The sequence below is a fragment of the Podarcis bocagei genome, assembly GCF_964188305.1.
Source record: "Podarcis bocagei genome assembly, chromosome: 5".
NCBI classification, from domain to species: Eukaryota; Metazoa; Chordata; class Lepidosauria; order Squamata; family Lacertidae; genus Podarcis; species Podarcis bocagei.
The window spans coordinates 14,787,298-14,812,615 of NC_138129.1; the positions used below are offsets into that span (position 1 = coordinate 14,787,298).

The 25,318-nt window shown below is 45.4% G+C and overlaps 2 protein-coding genes across 3 annotated transcripts in view; one reads left to right on the forward strand and one right to left on the reverse strand.

The window, feature by feature from the left end:
- Positions 1–8,167, reverse strand: part of GNAS (GNAS complex locus) — a 182,917-nt gene extending 174,750 nt beyond the window's left edge. The window contains exon 1 of one of the 2 annotated variants that reach the window (XM_081196490.1): positions 7,884–8,167. In XM_081196490.1, coding sequence (XP_081052616.1) covers positions 7,884–8,121 — 238 coding nt within the window. In that variant the 5' untranslated portion in view covers positions 8,122–8,167. The remainder of the gene's footprint in view (positions 1–7,883) is intronic. The other variant, XM_081196491.1, reaches the window with a different exon arrangement.
- The window catches only part of LOC308587752 (piezo-type mechanosensitive ion channel component 2-like), a gene marked incomplete at its 3' end in the record, with an annotated part of 81,630 nt that continues 61,881 nt past the window's right edge, over positions 5,570–25,318 (forward strand). The window contains exons 1-5 of the mRNA XM_081195518.1: positions 5,570–5,793; positions 21,465–21,560; positions 22,742–22,843; positions 23,126–23,168; positions 23,391–23,580. Coding sequence (XP_081051644.1) covers positions 21,554–21,560; positions 22,742–22,843; positions 23,126–23,168; positions 23,391–23,580 — 342 coding nt within the window. The remainder of the gene's footprint in view (positions 5,794–21,464; positions 21,561–22,741; positions 22,844–23,125; positions 23,169–23,390; positions 23,581–25,318) is intronic.

Below are 25,318 nucleotides of genomic sequence, written 5' to 3' on the forward strand. Positions count from 1 at the left end.
GGGATCTGGAGTCCTACTGCCAGGCCACAGGCTCCCCACCCCGGTTTTAGAATCTTAAGCATTTTTGTGCAAACTAATCTATTCTAATTGCCCTATTTTTGTCCCATCTCTACTAAATGCTCCTCGTTTGGCGGAGCAAGCACACAATTGCCTGCAATGCTCCAAATTTAGAACACGCCGACTCACCGTAGACGAATATAATGACCTTGCTTTTCATTTCTGATCCATTTCCTCATAGTTCTCAGCTCTGCTTTGGACAGACGAGGCAGGATTATGGGTCCCAAACTCATTGGCAATAAAAAGGACTGCTGGGAACCTACATTACAAATCTTTTTTTTTTTTTAAAAAAAGTGGTTTCATAAGTGCAAGAAAGCACTGTTGTGAAAGTTGCTCCTTTTCTGAACCACCAGGAGACCCCAATCACAGTGAAGTAGGAAAGAAGGCAACCTGCAACACTGAGAAACTGTGGGCAAGGGTGGCAGCAATGTGGCAAAGCAGCTGCCTTGCAAGCCGGAAGTGTCAGGCTCAAGCCAGGTGAGACTGGGAGGCAGCCATGCCAGAAATCCCAGAGAGCCATTGCTACTCAGTGTAGACAGTGCTGAGCTACACAGAAAACAAAATAAAGACATATTAAACGCAGTAAAACACAGGGAGCTATTGCTCTGGGTGAGAACACTCTGATTGCAAATGACTTAGGACTCATCCACACTTTCCTTTGATCCATATTCATTGAAATCTGTATCAATCTCTTATTCTAGGTCTGAAAACTCTTCTTTTTCTTTTTGCTCTGCTGCTTGCTCCAGTGAAAACCCAATATTAACTGCCGAATCAGGTTTTAAAAGATCCAGGGGAAACCCGAAGGGAGTCCCTAAACCTCTCCCTAAATAGCTCCTGAATGGCATTCCTTGTATTTTCCCCCAGACCTGTGTCGTCTGCTCTCACCTCCTCGCCTTCCTTATTTCTTTGCCTACCCCTCAAGGATCATTTTGCAGTTTTCTTTTCAACTTCTGAGCAGTGCACGTCCGGTTCTCAGAAGGAAGGATTCTTAAATCAATACAATGAACTGGCATTCTAATCTGAGAAAGCACAGAACTGGCATTGGCCCTAAACCAGGGGGAAGAAAGCTATGAGCTCAGTTAGTACAATACAGCATGAGATTCTTAATCTCAGAGTTGTGGCTTTGAGCCCAACATTGGACAAAAAAATCCTGCACTGCAGGGGGTTGAACTAGATGACCCTCGTGGTTCCTTCCAATTCTACCATTCCCTCTGGATGTCTTTGGACCCCAGCTCTCATCACCCCTGACCTGTGGCCACTGATTTTCAGCGCGCTTTCCAAAGTCACTCCCAAATGACCAGAGACAGCTGATTACCTTGAAGCAATCTGATGATGCTGATAAGACACAAGAGCCACTTATTTCTTTTTAATTAGCTATGTGGGTCCCACAGAGCAGGGAATTGCCAGATGGAGCAAAGAAGAAGAAACCGAGGAAGAATTTCAAACCACAGACGGGTTTAAGTAAATAGAAACGAATTGTTTCAAAAAAAGCTCCAAATGTAAACCACATTCCCATCCTGCAACTCAGACCCCTCAGAGTTCCTTACAAGTTAGCTTCTTTAGTCGATTACAGAATTCAGTCCACAGATGTGGCTTTTTAAGCAGGGAGAGAATAACATGGAAGGAGCAGGAAGGAGCATGCATGAACTGGGCTGATAACACATGACTAATCCATTTCTAAAACGCATCTACATGAAAGTTAAGGGCCATTCTTCATGCTGGTAGCACTGAAGCAGGATATTACTGAAGAAGCAGCCCTGGCTGAACACACCGAAACTATTGGACAATATGTGTCTGAATCATAAGAACATGAGAACAGAGCCCTGCTGGGTCAGACAGATGACCCGTCTAGTCCAGCATTCTCACACATATTGGTAAATCAGGGAAAGCTACAAGCTGCATTTTATGGATCGCTCAAATGAGTTGATCTGTGCTACATAAACACAAGCCCACACATTCTTCTGCTTTTTATTACAGCAGAAAACAAAGCGAGGCGTAATTTCAACATGCTTGGTCTCCTCCTCCTCGTGTGGCTTCCCCTTTTCTGTACTTCCCTCTCGGATCTTTCCCTCAAAGCTAGATTAATCCAAATAATGCTTAGCATTTAGAATGACATTTCCCCGAGTTCTCAGAACACTTCACCAAACATTATCTCAGCAACCTTTTACGGCAGCTTTACAACGTGGGACGCTGCTGTGGCCCCCACACGGCAGAAGGGGGAGCGGTGCTCTGAAGCTGAGGGAAGTTGCTTGCCATTTATAGAGAGTTCCTGCCTGAGGTACAAACTACGGCTTTCCTGGCTCAATGTCTGCACTCAATCTCAATACCAGTTCCTCTTCCGGGCATATTAATGGCTTTATCAAAGAGTCACTCCACAAGGGGTACATTCAGATGTGGGAAATACTGAATTAGATTTCCTGGTTACAGTGCTAGTGTTTCCATCCTGTTTGCTAACATTTCTTTCATATTGCAGTACCTGTTGCACTATGGAGCTGTGGATTTTTGACCAATATTACCAGCGTGTCACACTAAATTCCATTCACACCAGTGGCCAACGATGAACATCACTGGGCAGCATCGCTACTTTCCCACTCTTTCTGCACATGCATACTTCTGATCCCTCATGAAAACAGCAAGGAAAAAATTGTATACCACCCCAAATTTCATCAATTTACTCCTGTGATTTTCTGGTTCATGGTGTTGCAAACGGATTATTTCTGGAACCAGTTAACACAGAAACGAGTGCTAAAGATTTTTGTCATTTTTTAAGAAATGTACTGGTATGTTCTGTATTTTGTGTATTTGTATTTTCATTTGCATTTTTCAATGCTATGTATTTTGATGTTTTGAATGTCTGCACAGCTCATTGTGGGAAAGTGGCATATAAATCAACTGAATCAATTCCACTGTATCCCATTAGATTTATGCAAGTAGTTTTTACATCGCCACTCCCTGGGCTCTGAGACTTCTCCCCTTGGGAGTTCCGCAGCTGGTTCTCCTACCATTATTCTGTGTCCAACCATCCATGACATGATGCTGGCTGGTCTTCAACTCTGAATCTAACTTGCATTAGAAATGCTGAATGCTATTTACATATCGGAAATAAATATATTATCCCTGATAATTGTCCATGCTTGTTGCTGGAACTGAGGGGAACTGGGAGTCCCACAGGTTTCCCACTGCAGCGCTGGACTACGACTGGGGAGATTATGGTTCAAAACTCCACCCATCCATGAAGCTCACTGGGTGATTGTGGAGCACTCCTTCTTGCTCAGCCTAACCTACCTTACAAGGCTGTCGTGAGCATAAAATGAAGAGATTCAGCACCCTGGCCTCTGTAGTACAGAAATATAAAGACCATACAGAAATGGAAAGACCGCCTCTTCCCATATGAACCTACCCAGAACCTGAGATCATCTTCTGAGGCCCTTCTTCATGTGCCTCCTCCTCAAGAGGTCCGGAGGGTAGCAATACAAGAGCAGGGCCTTCTCTGCAGTGGCTCCCCGTCTGTGGAATGCTCTCCCCAGGGACGTTTGCCTGGTGCCTTCATTATACACCTTTAGGCACCAGGCAAAGACATTCCTTTTTAACCAGGCCTTTGGCTGGTTGACCTGATGGACATCCTATACCCTGTTAAAATGTGGCTCTTGTTTGGGGGGTGTTATCAGGTTATTATTCTTATTTTGATTTGAATTATGGTGCTGGAGTAGACTCTTGAGAGTCCCATGGACTGCAAGAAGATCAAACCTATCCATTCTTACGGAAATCAGCCCTGAGTGCTCCCTGGAAGGACAGATCCTGAAGCTGAGGCTCCAATACTTTGGCCACCTCATGAGAAGAGAAGACTCCCTGGAAAAGACCCTGATGTTGGGAAAGACGGAGGGCACAAGGAGAAGGGGACGACAGAGGACGAGATGGTTGGACCTTGTTCTCAAAGCTACCAGCATGAGTTTGACCAAACTGCGGGAGGCAGTGGAAGACAGGAGCGCCTGGCGTGCTCTGGTCCATGGGGTCACGAAGAGTCGGACACGACTAAATGACTAAACAACAACAACAACAAATATTGTGATATTTTCTGTGAACTGCCCTGAGACCTCCGGGTATAGGGCGGTATATAAATTCAGTAAATAAGTAAGAGGAAGAAATAATAAAATAGCAAGACAGTTAGCCGCTACAAGTTAAGCAGGCTACCCAAACCGTGTTGCCTGGACTACAGGCTTAAACAGTTCCTATTGCAGAGACAGAGGAGAAGTTGCCTTGGATGGAGCGGAGGTTGATGGCTAGAAGAAAACTAGAGCAGGAGAAACCTGAAATGTGTATGGCCACCAGGATTTGGTTGGCAAAATAGGAGAAGCGAGAAAGGTAAAGAGGAGTGAGACAGAGGAGTGAGACAGTCATAATGCTCTTTCCCGAGGAAGCGAGGACAAGGAGAAGTGGTCTCCTGTGTTTCACCGTGGCCTGCAGGTGGAAATCCGCAGCCGAGTCTGGGGTTTCTGGTAACTCTTGCAAACAGTGCTTTAAATATATGGGGTGAATGTGGCCCTTAACACCCTGTTTTATAGAGCTTTCTGGAAGGGCCAGTGGCAGCCCACGGCAAAACAGCCAGATGCAACCGAGAAGCAAAGAATGTTCCGCGCATGGAACACGGGGTCTGCGTCGGCGCTGTGATGCACAACAGAGGTTGTAAGGTTTAAGTAGCTGTAAGGTTCCTCAGAAGGGACAACCGTGCAGGGTAATTCAAAAGTGGGAGGGCAATCTTCTGGTGTCAGTGGTGAGCAGAGCCAGAGGCTAAGCTAAGTGAAGAAACATATGCAATCTTTCATTTGCACAGAAATCTAGTCTGCTCTTTTCCTTCATCCAGGCATGCAAAGACAAATTCCAGCCAGGCAAAAGCACTAGCTCAGCTGGTAGGGCATGAGTCTCTTAATCTCAGGGTTGTGGGTTAGAACCCCACAACCTCTTCACACTTCCTAATCAAGAGGAGGACGCCATCTTCCTTTGCCACGTTCCCAGGAACCCTTTTGATTCAGAAGCAGGCATGCCAAATAAGCATAACTTTACCAAACAAAACCTGAATGGAAAAAATACACTTTGTTCCACGAAGCTAGGGACAGGCCTCTGGAATTTATTGGACGACCATTCCCATCACCCTAGCTACCAAGCCCAATGATTAGCACAGCGCACAGAACACAATTCACAATCCCATCTATTATCCTTTTTAGCATCTCAAAATACATTATCTTGATTTTTAATCTTATTTTTTTTGCCAAGACAGCCTTAAGCTCGCAATATTTTTATCCTGAATCAGCTGATACCTTGTGGCAGTCATCCCCACCACATTCCAGACAGGGCATCATAAAACGAACCTGTGCCCCCAGGCCTCAGCCACCATCACGACTCCATGAGCTCCGGCTTCCCCCCATTATGTAAGCAGCCTATCGGCGAAAGGAGGATCCCTGGCAAAACAGGACTTTCCTCCCTCCGCATGTGCGCTTCCCAAAATCTGCTCCAGACGGTTGAGGGGAGCCCCAAGAACAGATTTAGGGGCACACGGGGGAGAAGAGGGGAGGACATTCTACTGCACAAGTGGAAATCCATGCAATGATAGGATCAGCGTTAGAAATTAGCCAGGCGCCAGGCGCATTTTGCGACCGGCGTGGGTCCAATTGTGACCACATGGAGATCTCTGGAAGCCAGGTTGGTGACTGACATCTCCACCTGGCTGGCCCCAAGCAGGTAAGCAGAAGAGCTTATTTATCGCATTTCTATTCCACTTCTTTCTCCAAGGAGTACATGGTTCATCCCCCCCCCTCGGTTAATCCCTACAACAACCCTGTGAGGTAGGTTAAGAGGTTGTGGCTAGTCAGACACTCTATCCACTAAACCGCACTGGCTTCCTAGAGTACTTCAGCTATGGGGCAGCTACGTATATCTGTCTTTTCAGTGCCAGGTAAAGACTTTCCTCTTCTCCTAATCCTTGGATGGTTAATTTGTATGTTCTGCTGAGAATTTTACTGGTTTGCTTTTATATAGTTGGAGAGAGACCCAGCATGGTGTAGTGGTTAGAGACACGGGCGCAGGAGAACAGAGTTCAAACCCCACTCAGCCATGAAGCTCACTGGGTGACCTTGGGCCAGTCACCTTCTCTCAGCCTAACCTACCTTTCAGGGTTGCTGTGAGAACAGGAAAGGGAAGAATCATGTATGCAACCCATATTTGGGGAAAGACTGAATTATACCCACTTACTAATATAGTTTATAGCAGGGATGAAAATGAATACTGTACAATGCACAGACTTCAGCAATGTGGATTTGGGGCAGCAATCCTTAATGTGGTTGCAATATGTACACAGAAATGCCCCAATTTTCATCACAGGGCCCGCGATTCTGGTTGTGAATATTACAATGTCACTCCTGTTCTAAACGGCACTCTCTTATCCTGGAAACCCCCAGAACTAAACCTGTATCTTAAAAAAATAATAATTGCAGCTTCCTCCCACTTATCAAACCACACCAACCGTGAATCAGCCTTTGTTTCTGTCTGGGAAATAATGAAAGCGATTAAGCTTAATTCCCCTTCTTGTAGGCAACTGTTGTGGTTCAGAACACATTAAATACTAAATGTAAAATTAGTACAAAGTGCTTTATAATATTCCACCCCCCTTATCCTTTGTCTCAACAACGATATCATATCCTGAGTTGTAGATGCCACAGCTTCACCCCCAGCCACATGAACCTACTAATACAAGTTTGTGGCATCTGTGGATTTAATAACAACAACAACAACAACAACAACAACCATATAGACACACACACCCCCTGTGCTCTGATTTGCCAGCACACCTAACTAGAGCATGTTTCTCATGCAAACACTCAAAACTCTTCTTTCTTTCCTTTTTTGCAAAAGGGGGGTCAATAGGAAAGTGTTTCTTGGCTCTCAGTTTAAGCCCATTACAGAAAAAGACAGAGAAAACTCAGGTTTTTTAAAGCAGCAACAACTACAGTTATCCTCGCATATCTGTCATCATCCGGCTGCGTTGCTAAATCCAGCTTTAAAAATATATATATGCAGAGATTACTAATCATTTGAAGACGGGGGGGGGGGGGGGATAACCATGTTGCAACAGCGAACCATCTGGCTCCAAACTTTCAGCCACAAGGAGAAGACAGCTCCTTCGGGATCTATGCATTGATCTTGAGGTTGAGGGGGTTTCTTTGAGGGTGGGGGTTTAAAGACTAGCAGCAGCACTAACTCCACATCGACCACAACAAAAGACAACAGCAACAAGAGCAACCCAAAGGACTTTTTGCACAAAACCTCCAAGCCAGAACTTTTCTGCCAAACGGCGCCGAAGGGGTGGCTGGGGGAGGCGGGGAGGAACCCAAACACAACAGATTAGGAGTGTGAAACCCAAATACAGACCGTAGAGGGAGCTTGCTGCCGCCGCTTATGAACACAGCCTTTCAAAGCTCGGACACGCCAAGCGAGCGAACAAGACGCCGATTCTCTTGCAAAAAAACATACAGCAGGCAAGCGGCTTGCTGCTGGCAGACACCACATTTGCAGCCTTGCAGGGGAAAATAAAAAAATCTCGCCCACCGCGCCCCGCAGACACACACACAGACAGACCCAGGCACGTTGGCACCCTAACAGTGGCGTAGCGTGGGTTGTCAGCACCCGGGGCAAGGCAAGTAATTTGCGCCCCCTAACCCGTGGATTTGCGCCCCCTAACCCTAACCCCCAGATGTTGCGCCCGGTGCGGCCGGCCCCCCCTGCACCCCCCCCACGCTACGCCACTGCACCCTAAGCCCCCCCCCCCAACTTACCCAACAAAAGCAGCCGGTGCGTCTGCTTGTATTGCCTCTTCTCGGCTTTGAGCGACTTGTCGATGCTTTTGCTCCTCTTGATGTCCGCTTTCTCTTTGGCCTTGATATCCTGCTTCAGCTTGACCGCTATCGCCGCCGGACACTCGCCGCCGCGGTCCACCACCTCCACTTCCACGTTGCCGTAGGAGGGGATGGGCAGGTGGTCCCCGCCGGGCCGGAGGCTGTAGCACATCCCCATGCTGCTGGAGGACGGGGTGGGACCCGGGAGACCCCCGGACCAGACACGATGCGCGGTGCGCGCGCCCCGAGCCGAGGGACGGGACTGGAAGGGGGGGGGCGTGGGAGGCTGGGTTATTCTCTCCCCCCCTCCTCCTCCTCCTCCTCACTTTCTCGCTTCTACGGTTTTTTCTTTAAAAAGACCCAGGCCAACTCTGGGTGGGCTTCCCTCCGGGGGAATCCTGCGCTCCCCTTTCCCGGAGTGGCTTTTAAGTTGGAACCGTCTCGTCGGAACTCAAGGGCGCATTTTCTCCGGCTACTCCGGGTTCATCTTTTGCCCTCTTCCAGTAATTACACGTGACTGAGACGCGTTTACCGTAATCTCCAGAAAACCCGAAGGCGCGGAAGTCACTTCCTTCTGCCCCGACACTTGTCTTTTGGTTGGCTCGTTCCGGACGTCTCCAGCTCCTCCTCCTCCTCCTCGGGGCCGCTAGCGCAATTTCTTCATCTTTTCCTTCCCTGGTGAATTGCACAAACGACACTGTTGCTGCTGCTGCTGCTGCTGCTGCTTTGAAATAGGGGAGGGAAAGGGTTTTAAATTTTTTTTTTAATTAACCCCAAGGAAGGATGGAATAATTTGGCCACGCCGGTAGGTTCCTTTGGTTCCAGCGACGGAGTCCCGTTTAAATCAATGGGATTTCGGGGCGGGGGCGGGGACTCGCTTTGGCAGGATTAAACGAGATTACGGGACACATTTAACACAACATCCCGTTTCCCACAAAATCTTTTTTCCCCCCCTCCCTTCCCCAGTTAGTGACACACCCATGGCCAGGGAAGGATTAGGACCTACAGAGGCCCCGATCGCTGGAAAGATGATGGTGCCCACCCATACGAAATTCAGAATTTAAAGCAATACTAAGCCGTAACACAATTTAAATAAATAAATAAATAAATAAAATGCATTTCTTGCGGTATATGACATAATGTGGGTTGTTGTTTTTTGCATTGCTTCCATCTGCGTTAGTAGGACGCCCCCTGGTTGGGTGGGGAGGAGTAATAAAAATAAAACAGAAAAAATGGGGAAGACTGTGGAGTGTAAGGAAGTCTAAGAAAGCTCTGATTTTTCCCATGATGACTACTTCTATATATAATTGTTTCAAAATAAAATTCGCGTTTGCAGAGGGTGTGTGCGTGTGTGTGTGTGTCTGCTTTGCTGGTGCCCTAAACACTTGCTTGGTCTGCCTATTGGGCGGGGTACTATTTATTTATCCAAAATCCACAGTGGGGAGATTCCTTCTAATGAGGAACTAGTGGAGTCCTTCAGCTGTGCTTGGATTCCCAGCTCCCATCAGCCCAGGCCAGCATGCCTAATGGTCAAGGGTGCTGGGAACTGTAGTCCAGCAGTATTGGAAGGTCCCCTCCCCCCTCTGCGTTATTAGGGGTACTGCCTCTAGGGCAGTATTTTGAGGGAGGGATTCGATAAAATTAGATTAAAGTGCTCTGTCGCCCCCTAGTGCAAAAAATCAACAACCATTTTTCAAAAGAAACAAGATTTTTGCCGTTTGGAAAGTGATGGGGGGAAATCATTGAAAATGTGGAATGAACAGATGAGTAGTGGGACAATGCACAAACACAAACATATTCTGATGGATACTCATTGTCACACAACCTCCCTGCAAACAAATCATTACAAAATGTTCAGTAATAACTGGCTGTAGTCTAACCTCTGCATAAGATTTGTGTAAACAAATCAGGATTAATCCTCAATGATAGGTTGTCTGGAGGAGCCGGAGGCCCAAGCAAAACGTCACAAAATAGTGAGCTGAAGTCCTCCTGAACTCTTCGTCAAACTAGGGCTATGAAAGACAACAAGACTGCTTCCCTTGCATTACATTTCATGTCACTTTTTTGTTGGGATGTGTATAGATGCTAGGAGAGGATATATTTATTAGATATTATCCTTCCTTCCTCATGTTTGTGAGTTCAGCAAAGTGCCATCCCTTTGCAGCTTAAAAGGGAAGCTTAGATAGGCTAGTTTTAGCCTTTTAATTAATCCAGGATGTTTTAAGGGAGACAGGGTTTTCCTATTATGTCCCCCTTTTCTCTCCTTTAAAACAACGATCACAGAAATGGTCTTGTGAAAGGTAAAAATAGCATTTACTCACTCAGAATACTTGTTGCAGAGTAACAGATGCAGCAGCTTTGTTCAGACAGACTTAAAATGGCCACTTAGTTACAAAGACATACCTAAGTCTAGTTTAAAATCTGATCTCCATGCTCAGACTAAGCAGATGTCCTCACATTGCTGGCAGAGCAGAAAGAGGTGGAAAGACTACGAAGGTTTCCCCAGGCAGGTAGGAGAATGTATAGCTACTCAGGGCACATTGGCAGCGTCTAGCAAGCTTACAGGAAAACTCTGTGACCTTCAGCTCCTATCATGTGCCTATGTTGGTTTCATTGCACTTTTAATATCCCACCTTTTTGAATTGCCCTGGCTCCTGCTCAGTGAAGAACTCAAACTCAGGTTACGGTTTCCACCAAAACCTTTACTGCTCAGATTGGTGCAATGCACAGGCAAAACGTTGGTCAAAGGCACAGCGGGTGCTACAAGCAAAGATGCAGTTGACCCAACAATGACACACCCCTTGGCAGAACTCAGCCCAGCAAGCGGTCCCGATCCTTCCTTAGACTGAGCAAGCAACCTACCACTTTTCCATGGTGTCTGAACCAGTCATGTCTGTTGATGCCTGCACTGGTGTCTCCCGGGCCTGGGTGACGGAGGAGTCATTACTGCCTTCTCAGGGGCCAGTGGGGCAGGCAGAGTAACAGCACACACCTGGAGAGGTGGAACAGGACATGTTTTTTACCAATTCCTATTGGGAGATGCTGGGGATTGAACTGGAGATTGTCTTCCTGAAAAGCAGATGTCCTGCCATTGAGCTTATGACCCTTTCTCTGACACTTTGGATGGTAGTGGTTATCTGGGGCCAATCCAACTGCTCCCCCATGCCCGAGTCCTGGCAGCTGCTGGAGGTCAGAGTCATGCTATGTGTCACCCTTAGTAAGAACCAGAAAGACGGGAATCTAAACATGAAGAGAAACTATGGAGGTCAGACATTATTAATAGCTCTTTCTCCTTTCCTTTTCTCTCTCTTTGGGCTTTGGAGAGCACTAGAAGATGAGTGAGGTTATATTTAGTGTCCCGTAAATTTGCCAGGGCACATTATGCAATAGAAGGGAGTGCTTTACTCCCTGCAGAGAGAAAAAAAAGCGCTTGATTAGATATTGGCGAGGTGGAGAACAGGAACCTGTGTAAAGGTATTGGCTTTGGAATTGGTTTTCCTAGTCAGTGAATGATGGGTGTTTGAGACTTGCAGACTCCCAGACAACAATTGTCGGTAGATGCTTGACAAGGCTTTGCTGCTCTCTAGTCCCACAGCAGAGCTGATGTTTGCGGATCAATATCCTGACAACACATTAGCAGGTGCTGTTAATGTGGAAGCAGTTAACAAGGCTGAACTTTCTAAACTACGTGTTTTTAAAGAAAAGCAGCAGTGTATTCACAGGTCTTTGCAGACGTAATTAAAATTTATACATCCTGCAGTTTACTTACCTTAACACTCATGACGATAGTTGTATGACCTGACATTTATTCCACTTCCTCATGTGGAAGCGCTCCCATTTTGCACCTTCAGCATAATAATGCCTGTTTTACAAACAGCAGAAACTTTCTTCCTATTAGAAACCAGTGAGAAGAATCAGACCGATGTTAGGTAAAGGTAAAGGGACCCCTGACCATTAGGTCCAGTCGTGACCGACTCTGGGGTTGCGGTGCTCATCTCGCTTTATTGGCTGAGGGAGCCGGCGTACAGCTTCCGAGTCATGTGGCCAGCATGAATAAGCCACTTCTGGTGAACCAGAGCAGCACACGGAAACGCTGTTTACCTTCCTGCCGGAGCGGTACCTATTGATCTACTTGCACTTTGACATGCTTTTGAACTGCTAGGTTGGCAGGAGCAGGGACCGAGCAACAGGAGCTCACCCCGTCGTGGGGATTCGAACCACCGACCTTCTGATCGGCAAGTCCTAGGCTCTGTGGTTTAACCCAGAGCGCCACCCACATCCCTTTAGACAGATGTTACTTGCGCTAAATTAAAGGCATGGGTACCAAATCTACAAGGACCATTTCTCAGTGTGTCATCTAAACCCAGACTTGCAGTTTGTCTCTTGCTCCCAACAAGCCACAAGCTGTAACCAAGGTTTGGTTCTCGGTTTACTGCTCTTGGTTTGACAGGGAGAGACAAATGAGTTCAGACATGATGCTAAACCAAACCATCTAATCCAATCCAAATCTTTATTATGGTCATAGACCAGCAGAAGATACCACTAGACTATAATGGAGCCTCATGCTATGCACCGTCCTCCTTGCGAACGCTTCGGGTTACAAGCTCTGCTAACCTGGAAGTAGATGTTCCTGGTTGCGAACTTTGCTCCGAGATGTGAGCGGAAGTTGTGCGGCAGCAGCAGGAGGCGCCATTAGTGAAAGCGTGCCTCCGGTTATGAATGGTTTCAGCTTAAGAATGGGCCTCCAGAACGAATTAAGTTCGTAACGGGAGGTACCACTGTATGGCAAACAACAACAACAAACCAGAAACACAAACCAGTCCTAGTTTCTGTTTCCTATTTTGGTCAAACAGAGCGCAATGGTGATCTGATCATCCCGCCCTATTGATATTCAGAGGTGTCTTACCAATGAAGCTCCGTTTAGCCATCCTGGCTTTCAATCCAGAAATTCAATACAGTGGTACCTCGGGTTAAGTACATAATTCGTTCCGGAGGTGTGTTCTTAACTTGAAACTGTTCTTAACCTTAAGCAAAAGCAATACTTTAGCTAATGGGGCCTCCTGCTGCAGCCGTGCCGCCGGAGCACGATTTCTGTTCTTATCCTGAAGCAAAGTTCTTAACCCGAGGTACTATTTCTGGGTTAGCGGAGTCTGTAACCTGAAGCGTATGTAACCCGAGGTACCACTGTAGCTGGTTTTTAAATGTATATATTTTTAACACGCAGACACAGTGATGGGAGAAAGTTTCACCTGCTGAGATTGTTCTGCCTTATGCAGGTTTTTAAAGGCACAGGAAGGCAGTTTCAGTTGTAGCCATTATGTTAAGGTGAGACCATCTTAAGTTAAAAAATTCTAGCCTCATCCTGTCCCCTTCTCCCCCACCGCCCCCAACTCCTTTAAAGTGCTCAGGTATTTCCTGTCTCTCCAGCAGCTCCAGCTTTCCTTCCCTACAGACAAAGTGGCATGTGTTGTCAGGAACCATACTGTGGTCCCTTTAATAATCTCGGGTTGCCATGGGACTCCTGATATAAACAGGACAGGTTTTCAAAGATAATACTCTGCATAAATGAGGAGCTATGTTCTGTGTGTGAGCATAAGCACCCTCAGTTGCATTTCTTTTTAAAAATAACTCCCTGCTGGATATTTTTAGTAGGTGAGATCCTCTGAACCTTTCCTGAACACCGAGATCAATTCTGTTCAATGTGAATTCCCCCCTCCATTTCTGCATTCACTTCTTCCTGTTTGCCTAAGGGGGAAACCTCCCCCAGAGGGATGTATCCAGAAAGCCAGATACTCTCTTTGCCCTTTGTTATCAATATTTTCTTCCCTGAGTTATCCAGTAAAAGTGGTGGAGGAGGAGGAAGAAGAAGAAGAAGAGGAAATAAGAACCGCAGACAATTTTCCTGACTGATGAGCAACTGCCCAAGAATGGAAACAGATCATAAAAAAGTCTTGTCTAAGCCTGGAAAGCATCCGTCGTTAGTATTACTGTAATATGTACGGTAATTGTTCTGAAATAAACGAGGAAGGGTACTGGAAGAAGCAAAGATCACGACTGTTGAAGCAATGATTCTTCAACATCAACTTCGTTGGACTGGTCATGTTGTGGGGATGCCTGATTATTGTCTTCCAAAGCAGCTACTCTATTCCAAACTTAAAAATGGAAACAAAAGAGGTTTAAAGATTGTCTCAAGGCAATTTTTTAAAAATATAGTATAAACACCAACAATTGGGAAACACTTGCCTGCAAGTGCTCCAATTGGAGAACAGCCTGGACCAAAGGTGTCATGGGCTTTGAAGACACTCGAACTCAGGACACAAGGGAGAAATGTGCTAAGAGGAAGGCACGCTTGGCAAATCCACACCATGATCAACTCCCGCCCAGAAACCAATGTCCCCACTGTGGAAGAACGTGTGGATCCAGAATTGGCCTCCACAGTCACTTACAGACTCATTGTTAAAACCGTGTTTATGGAAGACAATCTTACTCGGCTTGAGTGATCGCCAAAGAAGAATAAGACTATGTAATTGTTCTGAAATAAATGAGGAAGGGGAGAATCATGTATGCCACCCTTGAGCACCTTGGATAAAAGGTGGGATATAAATTAAACAAACAAACAAACAAACAGAAGTTAAATACAGTTAAATAAATAAATGGTATCGATGTTCCTTAAGGGCCAGTCTCACAATCCTGTCTATTTAGTGTGAAGGCTCCAAAGAGTACACGATGTCTGTTCCGAAAGATCACTGACATGGAAATATCTACCTTGGCAGCAACAGTTTCGGTGGGAAGCATCTTTCGATAAAAGAAATGCATATTTAAAAATACCCATCAGCAAAACAGTGCAAGTCATCACATTCACCCTTTGTCAGCCTGAGAAGTATAGCACTCCTTGATATGGAAGGAAAAAGCACATTTCGAAATGGAAAAGGAGGGTGCTGGTAATAGCAGCAGATAGAAAGACAGCAAGATAAAGGAGAGGGCGATTTAACTGTCTCTGTGTGGGGAGAGCGAGGGCTTCAGCACTTAGGGGTGGGGTGGGGGGAAATCCAGCTCAATTCACATTTTAATACGAAGATACTTAATTTGCAGTTTCTGAAACAATGCGCTGGACCAAAACACAGCTATACTTCAAGAGACAGTTCTCACAAAATATGCTGTGCCGTTCTCCAGTCAAAAAATGTGTGTGTGAGTACATATATTAGTGAAAATAATATACAGAAAGGCATTATCTTGGGCAAAATTGCATGCAGAAATTAGGGAAAATGCACCCCAAAATGCTGACTGGTTTTTGTGAGGATGCAGAAATGCGATGAACTGAACTTAAGAATCAAAAAATGAGAAAGCGAAAGAAGCAAAAATTGACCGATTTAGCCATCCTTTACTACACTCCTTCACTGAGAAATAGAAGTAGGCAACTGAGAGCCTGAAATGCAATTTTGATCATTACTGGTGCCTCACCAGGCTCAGAAGATGACAATGTGGGGGTTCAGCATCAGCAAAGGTGAAGTAATGTGCCTTTTCTACCTTTGTGTTGATCATCTACCGCAGGTCTGGGGAGGAGAATATGTAGCTCCCATACGTTGTTGGGTTCCAACTCCCAGCTATGGCCAATGGTCAGGGATGATGAGAACTGTAGTCTAGCAATGTCTTGAGGGTTGCAACTTCCCCTTTCTTGCTCTAAGTGCACATGACAGTTGCCAGAAGGAGGGCAAATATGTTGCTTTCACCATCCTGTCATTCTCCTCTGTTTTCTGACCTTAGGAGTGACATGTGGCAGCCTGGGATACCTCCACCCGTCACTGGGCTTAGGATACAGAGGGCTCATTCACACATCTGTTTGCCCCACACCTAGAAAGCACAGGGTTGTGTGGTTTTCCACAGGTCTTGGTGGTTTTGCCTTTGCCTCATCACTTTTCCCTGGAAAACTCGCTCTCTAGTGCTAAATTGGAACAGACAGCAATTTGTGGGAAATCCAACTGCTGTTTGTTCCGATTCAGCATGAAACCATGGGCTTCCCCGGGGAGGGCAAACAGGCATGTGGATGAACCCTGTGTGTTGAATTACCATTGCAAGAGATAAGATGATAGAGGTTGTATTCAACCTAGCTTTTACTCAATAGTACCTCAATATCAGAAAACATCAGAAACACTTGCCTGCGAGCACTCCAATTGGAGAACAGCCTTGACCAAAGGTGTCATGGGTTTTGAAGACACTCAAACTCAGGACGCAAGCGAGAAACGTGCTAAGAGGAAGGCATGCTTGGCAAATCCACACTGTGATCAACTCCCAATGTCCCCACTGTGGAAGGATGTATGGAATCTAGAATTGGCCTCCACAGTCACTTACGGAGTCATTGTTAAAACCATGTTTATGGAAGACAATCTTACTTGGCTACGAGTGATCACCAAAGAAGAAGATCAGAAAACATACAGTGGTGCCCCGCAAGACGAATGCCTCGCAAGACGGAAAACCCACTAGACGAAAGGGTTTTCCGTTTTGGAGGTGCTTCGCAAAACGAATTTCCTATGGGCTTGCTTCGCAAGACGACAATGTCTTGCGAGTTCCTGCTGGTTTTTCCCCCTCCCCCCTTTTTCTAAGCCGCTAAGCCGCTTATCAGCTGATCCGATCAGCAGATAAGCCGCTAAAAGCCGCTAATAGCGCTAATCCGCTAATGCGTCAATGGGCTTGCTTCACAAGACGAAAAAACCGCTAGACGAAGAGAATCACAGAACGGATTCTTTTCGTCTTGTGAGGCACCACTGTACTTTAAAAGATTGCTGGAAAAGGTCTTCACTAGGTACTGGAAAGTCAGCAGGATGCGGGGGAGGGGCCTGTTCTCATCTGGGAGGGAGTTTCAGAGAATTGGGTCCACAATACTGAACACACAGCTCCAGGTGCATATAAACTGAGCATCTGTACCCTGGGAGATTCTCCCAGAGAAATCAGAGATAGGGCAGCGGAGGTGCAAGGGATCAATCAGTTCTTAGGGTATCCTGGATTACGGGCTTGTAAATTAATGCAAGAACCTTGAACTTGTCCTGGCAACATATGGGCAGCCCATGCAAGCTTTTAAGCACTGGACGAATGTCCTGTCAACTGTGCCATTTATTTGTTTATTAAATTTAGATACCGCCCTTCATCCGAGGATTGTAGGATGGTATATAGCAGGCTTCCTCAACCTTGGCCCGCCAGATGTTTTGAGACTACAATTCCCATCATCCCTGACCACTGGTCCTGCTAGCTAGGGATCATGGGAGTTGTAGGCCAAAAACAACTGGAGGGCCGAGGTTGAGGAAGCCTGGTTTACAGTATAAAAAGACAAGCACACATATCGTAACATGACATAACACAACATAACAACAGAAGAACAGATAAATCAATACACCCCGCCCCCCGCATCCCGTATAAAAGAGCATAGATTGCTTAATTCAGGCATAGGCAGACTCCAGCCCTCCAGCACTGGTCCAGCACTGGGATAATGGGAATTGTAGTCCCAAACATCTGGAGGGCTGGAGTTTGCCTATGCCTGGCCTGGGAGAAGAGGAATGCTTTGCCTGGCAGCTGAAGATATGTAATGAAGACTATGCTGAAATGGTAAAACTAACAGGAATAATTAGAAATCAGGAAGAATCAATTTTTAACAAAGAATGGGGAAAATATATACAGTAATTTATTTGAAAAACCATTGTAAACAAATTAATTAGCAGGATTGATTTAAAACTTGTGGTTAAAAATTTGAACTAAGGAATATTCAAGGATTTTTAAATAACTAGAATTATAAAGGAGATGAAGGAGAAAAAAATATAACATAAGGATCCATAAAGGAGGGGAGGGAAGTCAAAGGGGGTATATATATGTATTGTTTTCTATTTCTATTTGATGTTTGGAAAATGAAAATTCAAAATAAATTTAAAAAAAATAAAAAATGCAATGAAGGCACCATGTAAGCCTCCCTGGGGAGAGAATTTGACAAACAGGGAGCCACTGCAGAAAAGACCCTGTTCTTGTGTTGTCACACTCCAGACCTCTCATGGAGCAGACACACAAAAAAGGGCTTCAGGTGATGATTGCAAGGTCTGGGGCAGTTCGTATGGGTAGAGGTGGTATTTGACTCATTGTGGTTCTGAGCCATTTAAGGCTTTACGTACACTTACCAGGGATGATTGTTAACATATGTTGCATCAGATTAACATTTACGAAGTGGATGGAGACTTTCAACAAACAACCTCATCACGTGCCAGCAAGACCCTTCGTGGTTTGCAACTAAAACACAGCTTGGAACTAAAATTTTGTGATCATTCCTGAGAGTTATACATTCAGTGGCTAAAGGAGTTTCACACCGAAGGAAAAAGCAACAACAGATCAAATTGTTGGGAGATTGGAGAAATTCCTAACTGCTGATTGAAGGCTGATTCTGTTCTGACTGGTTATTTTGATCTGGAAAACAGACGAGTAAGGGAAACTTGGAGAAGAAAAGGAGATTGATGCCTGAAAGCCAAGCACAAGCCTAGTTGTTCAGCTGCAAAGGAAAATTAGGATTCAAGTGTGTGGGAGGGGGGAGGAGGAGAAAGCCCAGGTAGATCAATACTTCCCATTTTACAGAACATGAAGATTACTGGAGATTCACCAGTTTTCGTATTACTTTTTGTAAAAAATTAATACAGAGCCATTGATTGGTAAGCTGACCATATTTGGAATGAGAGTTTAAAAGCTCGGCGCAGTTTCCTTTAGCCATTGGGTCAGAAGGCTGGGGCAGTAGCTGCAACCTGCTTCGCTGATATCCCCGTCCTGATGCTGGACAGAGGAGACCATGGCAAATAGTTTAGCCTGTGGGTTAATTTTCAGATTAGGTCTGTCACTCCCCTTGGCAGCAGGTAAGACATTTCCACTTATGCCTTAAAGACTTTATGTTGCACCGTGTTTATAAGGGAAATAAGAGAGAGCAAGGAAATGAAATTTCACTAATTCGGCGGACTTGCATCAGGAATGAAACTGACCAACTTAGGTCAGTTGAATGGAATCCAGCCAAAGGTGAGCAGTTTTTAAACTGATGCAAATGCGCATACTTACGGTAAGTCTCTCCCGCAGATATCAGTGAGAGTTAAAAGTGCTCAGCTTTGTCTGGACTGCGTCCATTGCATTAATTAAACTGATATTGTAGTTTTGAGTTGCTTGCTTTGTAATTATTTGCAGAGGGGAGATTATTTTTTTAAAAAATCACTGTAGTTCACACATTTACGGGATGTGGCTTCTGGTGCTTTAAATGTTTCTGATATCCGGTGTGTAAGCACGCCCAGAGGATTGAATGTTTCGGAGAAGAACATTCTATGGTGTTCCATTGGATCCAGAAACCGTAATTGTCAACCAGCCAGGGCTGTAGGACTGCTGCTATCCATGCTGAAGGTCCCATTGAACGGCTTTTGCGCTCTGCTGCCACCGCAAAATAGAACCCTGCTATACGTAACTGCTATGGCATTAAAATAAATAAATAAACAAATCGTATCAATTGGACTCATGCATTCCTTTGGAAAGAAATCAGACAGGCTATTTTACAGAAAAATTGCACAACCATTTTAGCAGGAGGAAGTAGGTGTGCTGCTTTATCTGTTAGGTGAGCAAGCAATTGATAATGTCACGCTGGGCTAAACCAAACAAGGGTTAGAAGCACACAGGACATCAGACAATTGCTACTGTTGCTGCATTCCTATATAGACTTACCTGGAAGTAAGGGCTCTGCGGACTTCCTTTTGCACTGGGCTCCTCAGGCAAAGGTCCACACTTTATAGCTCTGCATCTGAGCAGTTTATTTTTGTCCTGACACTTCCCCAGGGAAAACCCACATTTTACTGCTGAACCGGTGCAAACAGCAATCTGCAGAATGAGCTGGTCTCACTGTGTTCAGTGGGATTTACTCCCATGTAAAGCATCAAGTTGCAGCCTTGCAGAAAGTTGTAGCCTATGTTTAAAGGCCCAGCAAGCTCCAGCCATACTGTTTGTGATGGACTCTTAAACTCAGTGTTGGTGCTTCAAGGCTCATGTTGGGCAAAAGCTCTCAGAGAGGGACCATCGTTCAGTGGTAGACAGAGCCGTGGAGAGGGGCGGGCAGCCAGATACACTTGCCCCTTGCCTCAGAGGGCTAAGGTGGCTGGGAGCCCCCCCCCCAGGGACTAGCTGCTTTTTGATTTGAGTTTATAACTTTATTCCAACAATACTCCCGACCCAGGCCTCAGGGAAGCTCTGCATGGCTCTGTTGGTAGACCAACATTTCTTCAATGAAAATAGGGATGTCCTGTCCCATTATTATTAGTATTATTTTATTATTACTACTACTACAGTGGTACCTTGGGTTAAGAACTTAATTCGTTCTGGAGGTCTGTTCTTAACCTGAAACTGTTCTTAACCTGAGTACCACTTTAGCCAATGGGGCCTCCTGCTGCCACCACACGATTTCTGCTCTCATCCTGAAGCAAAGTTCTTAACCCGAGGTACTATTTCTGGGTTAGCGGAGTCTGTAACCTGAAGCGTCTGTAACCTGAAGCATCTGTAACCCGAGGTACCACTGTATTATTATTTATACCCTGCCCATCTGACTGGGTTGCCCCAGCCGCCCTGGGCAGCTTCCAACATATATATATATAAATATAAAACATTATAAAACTTTCCTATGCAGGGCTGCCATTAGATGTCTTCTAAAAGCTGTATAGTTACTTATCTCCTTGGCTCAGGGATCGCATAACTCCATAGCCTCCAACAATTCTCCAATGAAAATAGGGACGTCCTAAGGGAAAGGAGGACATTCTGGCATCAAATCAGACATCAGGATGGCTTCATAAAATCTGGGACTGTCCCTGGAAAATAGGGACACTTGGAGGGTCTGCATGGCCGGCATTCAGAAGGCCTCAAGTTCAGTTTCTGGCACTTCCAGTCAGCGGCGTAGCGTGGGTTGTCAGCACCCGGGGCAAGGCAAGTAATTTGCGCCCCCAACCCCTGACCTGCCGCCGCTGCCAGCTTCTTCTTGCTGCTGCCTGGTCTGGTCTGGTGTGGTTCTCTCCCGCGCTCAGCGCTGTGCTGCGCGGCCGCTGCACTGTCCCTCCCCCAGATGGTCCCTTGCTCTCTCTCCGCACCGCACGCCTGACACCCCCCCTCCACAGTGGGCGGCGACCCAGCGGCTAGGATCGGATTCGCACAGCCAGCACTGCAGTGAGAGAGAGTGAGTGAGCCAGGTAGGGGCAGAGAGCTGCGAGTGCGAGCGCGCCCCCCCATGTTGCGCCCGGTGCTGCCGACCCCCCTGCACCCCCACGCTACGCCACTGCTTCCAGTTAAAAGGATTAGATAGCAAGAGACGGGCAGATTTCTGCCTGAGATCCCAGAGAGCCACTCCTACTCAAATATTGAGCTAGATGTACAAATAGCCTGACCTGGAACAAGGAAGCTTCCTGTTTATTAAATGGTAAGCTGGAGGCTTTCTCGCATCTCATGCTGATGATTTTCTTATGTAACGCTCGGTTGTTTCCCTAGCTATAGGTTTCAGATACAATGGGCTTTCTGTGGTCTATCTCTTCTTCTTGCTGCTCCTGCCGCTGTTCCCCAAACCAAATGCTGTCACCATGAAAGGTAGGCAAGTTTCAGATCAAGGCTGGGGAGTTCTTCTAAGTGCTAATTGTTGGTGTTATGTACTGAAGTTCTCACCCTGGGCCAGCAGGGGGATACTGTAGATAGTTTTCACTCAGGTCCACATATGCAAATAAGGGATCGAAAGTGACGTTCAGTGATTGGATAGTTACAGAAAGTTGTTACAGTTGCGTTGTACTGGAGCTCTATATAAGCAGGCTGGCTGAACCCTTCACTTCAGTTCTCTTCTGGGTCTGTGAATAAACGAGCTGTTTGAAGAATCGCTGTGTCGTCTGATATGTTCACCCACAACTTAACAGTTAACAGGCAGTTTGAAGGCCCTCGTTGCACTCCCTTCCTGGGGTTCTTGATCTTTAAACCCAGTGCTATTTTTCTAGAAAAAGAGGTGCCAGAACTCGCCATGAAGGCCTCCCTTCTTCTCTTATAATGGCAATGGCGCCCACCTGAGAGGTGCCGGAACTGAGTTCTGGCGAGTTCCGGCTGAAAAATAGCCCTGTTTAAATTATTATTATTATTATTATTATTACTACTACTACTACTACTACTATTATTTAGATTTGTATACTGCCCTATACCCACAGGTCTCAGGGCGGTTCACAGGATAAAACCACAATATAAAAACACAAAATACATAATCAAAATTAAAATAAAACCAAGAATACTTATTCCAGACAGACAGCTCTTCAAAGAGAGGACATCTTCAATCAGAGGACTGTACTCCATGAAGTAGGGACATGGCCACGCTAGTGGGGCCGACCCAAAACTTTTTGATGCCCTCCCTCCATTTCCACATACAGAGAGGCCTACTAGAGTTGCATTTGAATTTTGCTTGCGCACTGGTGATAGGACAAAATTCTCTACCTCCCCTGAGAAGAAAGATCTAGCTTAGAGGGTGCACACACAGCTCTGCCCACCCTCAACATTTTGCTGCCACTCTTGGTACCCCAGTGTCTGTCACCTGAGGTGGCCACCTCACTCTGCCTAACAGTAGGACTGGCCTGTACCCTAAGAACTTGCAAAAGTTCCTGGAGTGGAGTTCCATACTTTCCAACATTTCTCCGTTTTCCCTCAAAAAATGCCACCAGATAAGGCAGATGCTTTTCTATGCTCTCTCTTTTGGTGGTGGGATCCATGAAAATAAAGTCTACATTTTTATTTTTCAGGGTCCACCGGGCAGATGCTTAGCGCGATCACCTACACTAGCTTCGTTTTCCTTGTGGTTCAAGCAGCTTTTCAGATTGTTTTCCATTACCTGCCACCTAATGGTAATGTCTGCTCAACATCATATAGGAATGGTTTAACTTAAAGGCAAAGAAAGATGCTATTGCAATATTCTGCCCATCTGTAATTCCCAGCAACTGGGAAGTTAGGTTTTTGCATTTTACATTTGCCTGTGTTGAATTGTGTTTCCCATTTTAATACCCATCCACCCAGTTTAGATTAGAGAGATGCTTTTGTTTCTACCACCCTGAACAATGTGGTATCATCAGCAAACTTGACCACCCCACTGAGTCTATAACTATGGTTCTTTTCCTTTTTTAAAAAAGATTTCTTATGGGAGAAAGTGCTGTGCCACTTTGGTTTTCTGAGGTAAGACTTAATTTTTATCTTACGTTTTCATTTTTATGCATGGCATATTGATTAACTATTGTACACCATGTTGGAGGAACATTGTGGGTGGGCATGTTTCCCCAAAGTGATATCTAAGCAAGATACGGAGCACTGAATGTGGGGCAGATTCAGGGAACTTTGCCCTTCTTGACTGCAAAGCCTTTAACCCTACAGGATACTAATGCAGCCTCTTTTCTTTAGGTTTAGCAATCTCAATGCTTGGAACATCATTTGTCTTTTGGCTCCCGATATTGGAATGTTTCTCACCAGTCTCACAGTCACACAACTTTGCAAGAAGATGGTCAAGCTTCTCAACCAGAAAGCCCAGCTTCATCCAAGGAACCAAGACCTGTTTCCTTGCGATGATGAAGAAGAGATGGAAGAGGAAATGGTAATTATGTAGACCTGCGTTCAAATTTCTTGCCCTTGTAGCATATGAATAAGGATTGCAAGGGGGAAGAACAAGTGCTTTCCCTTTTTATTATTATTTTGAGTTGTTATGTAATATGAGAAACAAAACCCAGCAGAAACATACATAATATATAAATGCATTTACACAACACATTAAATGCATAAATGAATTATGGGCTAGATTAAGCATACCACTCTTCAAATATTTCATTACTGAGCTAACAATAGACCAAGACTTAAACATTTTAAATAGTTCACTCTATCAACCAGTGGGGGAAACCCTAACTATATATATGTTCTTAAGCTAAATTTCAGAAAAGGGCAGCCAAAATGACCCAGGGTTAGGAGCAATTCACCTACGGAGAAAAATTATAATATTTGGGACTTTTTGGTTTAGAAAAAAAAGTCAAGTAAGGGGGGATATGATAGAGGTGCATAAGAAAGTGGATAGGGGGCATATTTTCCTCCCTCTTTTGTAATTCTGGAACAATGCTGAATGTTAGAAGATTCAGGGCAGGCAAAAGTCTTCACGCAGCACATGGTAAATTTGCTCTCACCTGATATAGGGATGGCCACAAGTTTGGTGGACTTTAAAAAGAGGATTAGGCAAAATATATGGAGGATAATGTTTTTGATGGCTACTGTTATGTACTGAAGTTCTCACCCTGGGCCAGCAGGGGGATACTGTAGATAGTTATACAAATAAGGGATCGAAAGTGACGTTCAGTGATTGGATAGTTACAGAAAGTGGTTACTGTTGCGTTGTAGTGGAGCTCTATATAAGCAGGCTGGCTGAACCCTACAGTTCAGTTCTGTTCTGGCCTGTGAATAAACAAGAGCTGTTTGAAGAATCGCTGTGTCGTCTGATATGTTCACCCACAACCTAACAGCTACTAGGAATGAAGGTACTGCCTACACTACCAGAAGCTGAACATTTCTGCATAACAGTTTCTGGGAATCACATGTGGGGAGAAAGCGGTCACAAATCCTCTTGCATGCATCAGGTTCGCCACTGTGAGAACAGGATGCTAGACTATCTAGTCTTTGGTCTGCTCCAGCAGGACTATGTTAATAGATTATAGTACATTTCCTCTCCTCACACTACCTATTTCTGGATCACATCAGCTGCTGGATGTATTGAAACAAAGGGATTGCTACTAGGACAGGACATAGGAGGGTGTCTCCCACATTTGGTCGACCACTGGGAGAACAGGATGCTAGGCTAGATAGATCCGCAGGGATCTTCTTAAGCTCCCGAGTTGTGATGTGTGCTTTCCTTTATCCCTCTCAGTAGGGACAACCAGCTGGAATGCATTAATTTTGCACGATGAGCCGCAGATTGAGAAATATTTAATGATGGATTATTTGCACCGACTTCCAGGCTTTGTATTCTGAGCTTTCATATCTTTGTCTTCAGCGAGGTTGCTCATTCATTAGGCTGAAGCGTGACATAAACCGGGTTGCAAAAGACTCAGGATGAGCTTATCTCTCTTCTAGCAATCGCCTTCCTCTATTTAGGGACATCGAACACTTTGGCAGTTTGAAGAACAACCATGATAACTAGGTGAAACGGCATTGTGGGCTCACCATGCTTTTGTTCCAAGTGAAACGTCAAAGTGATTGCTAGAGTATCAGAACAATATCCATGCTGCAGGACAAAATACTTACATTATGATGTCTCAGAACCAGAGACATTATTAGGGGGCAGTCAAGTAGGC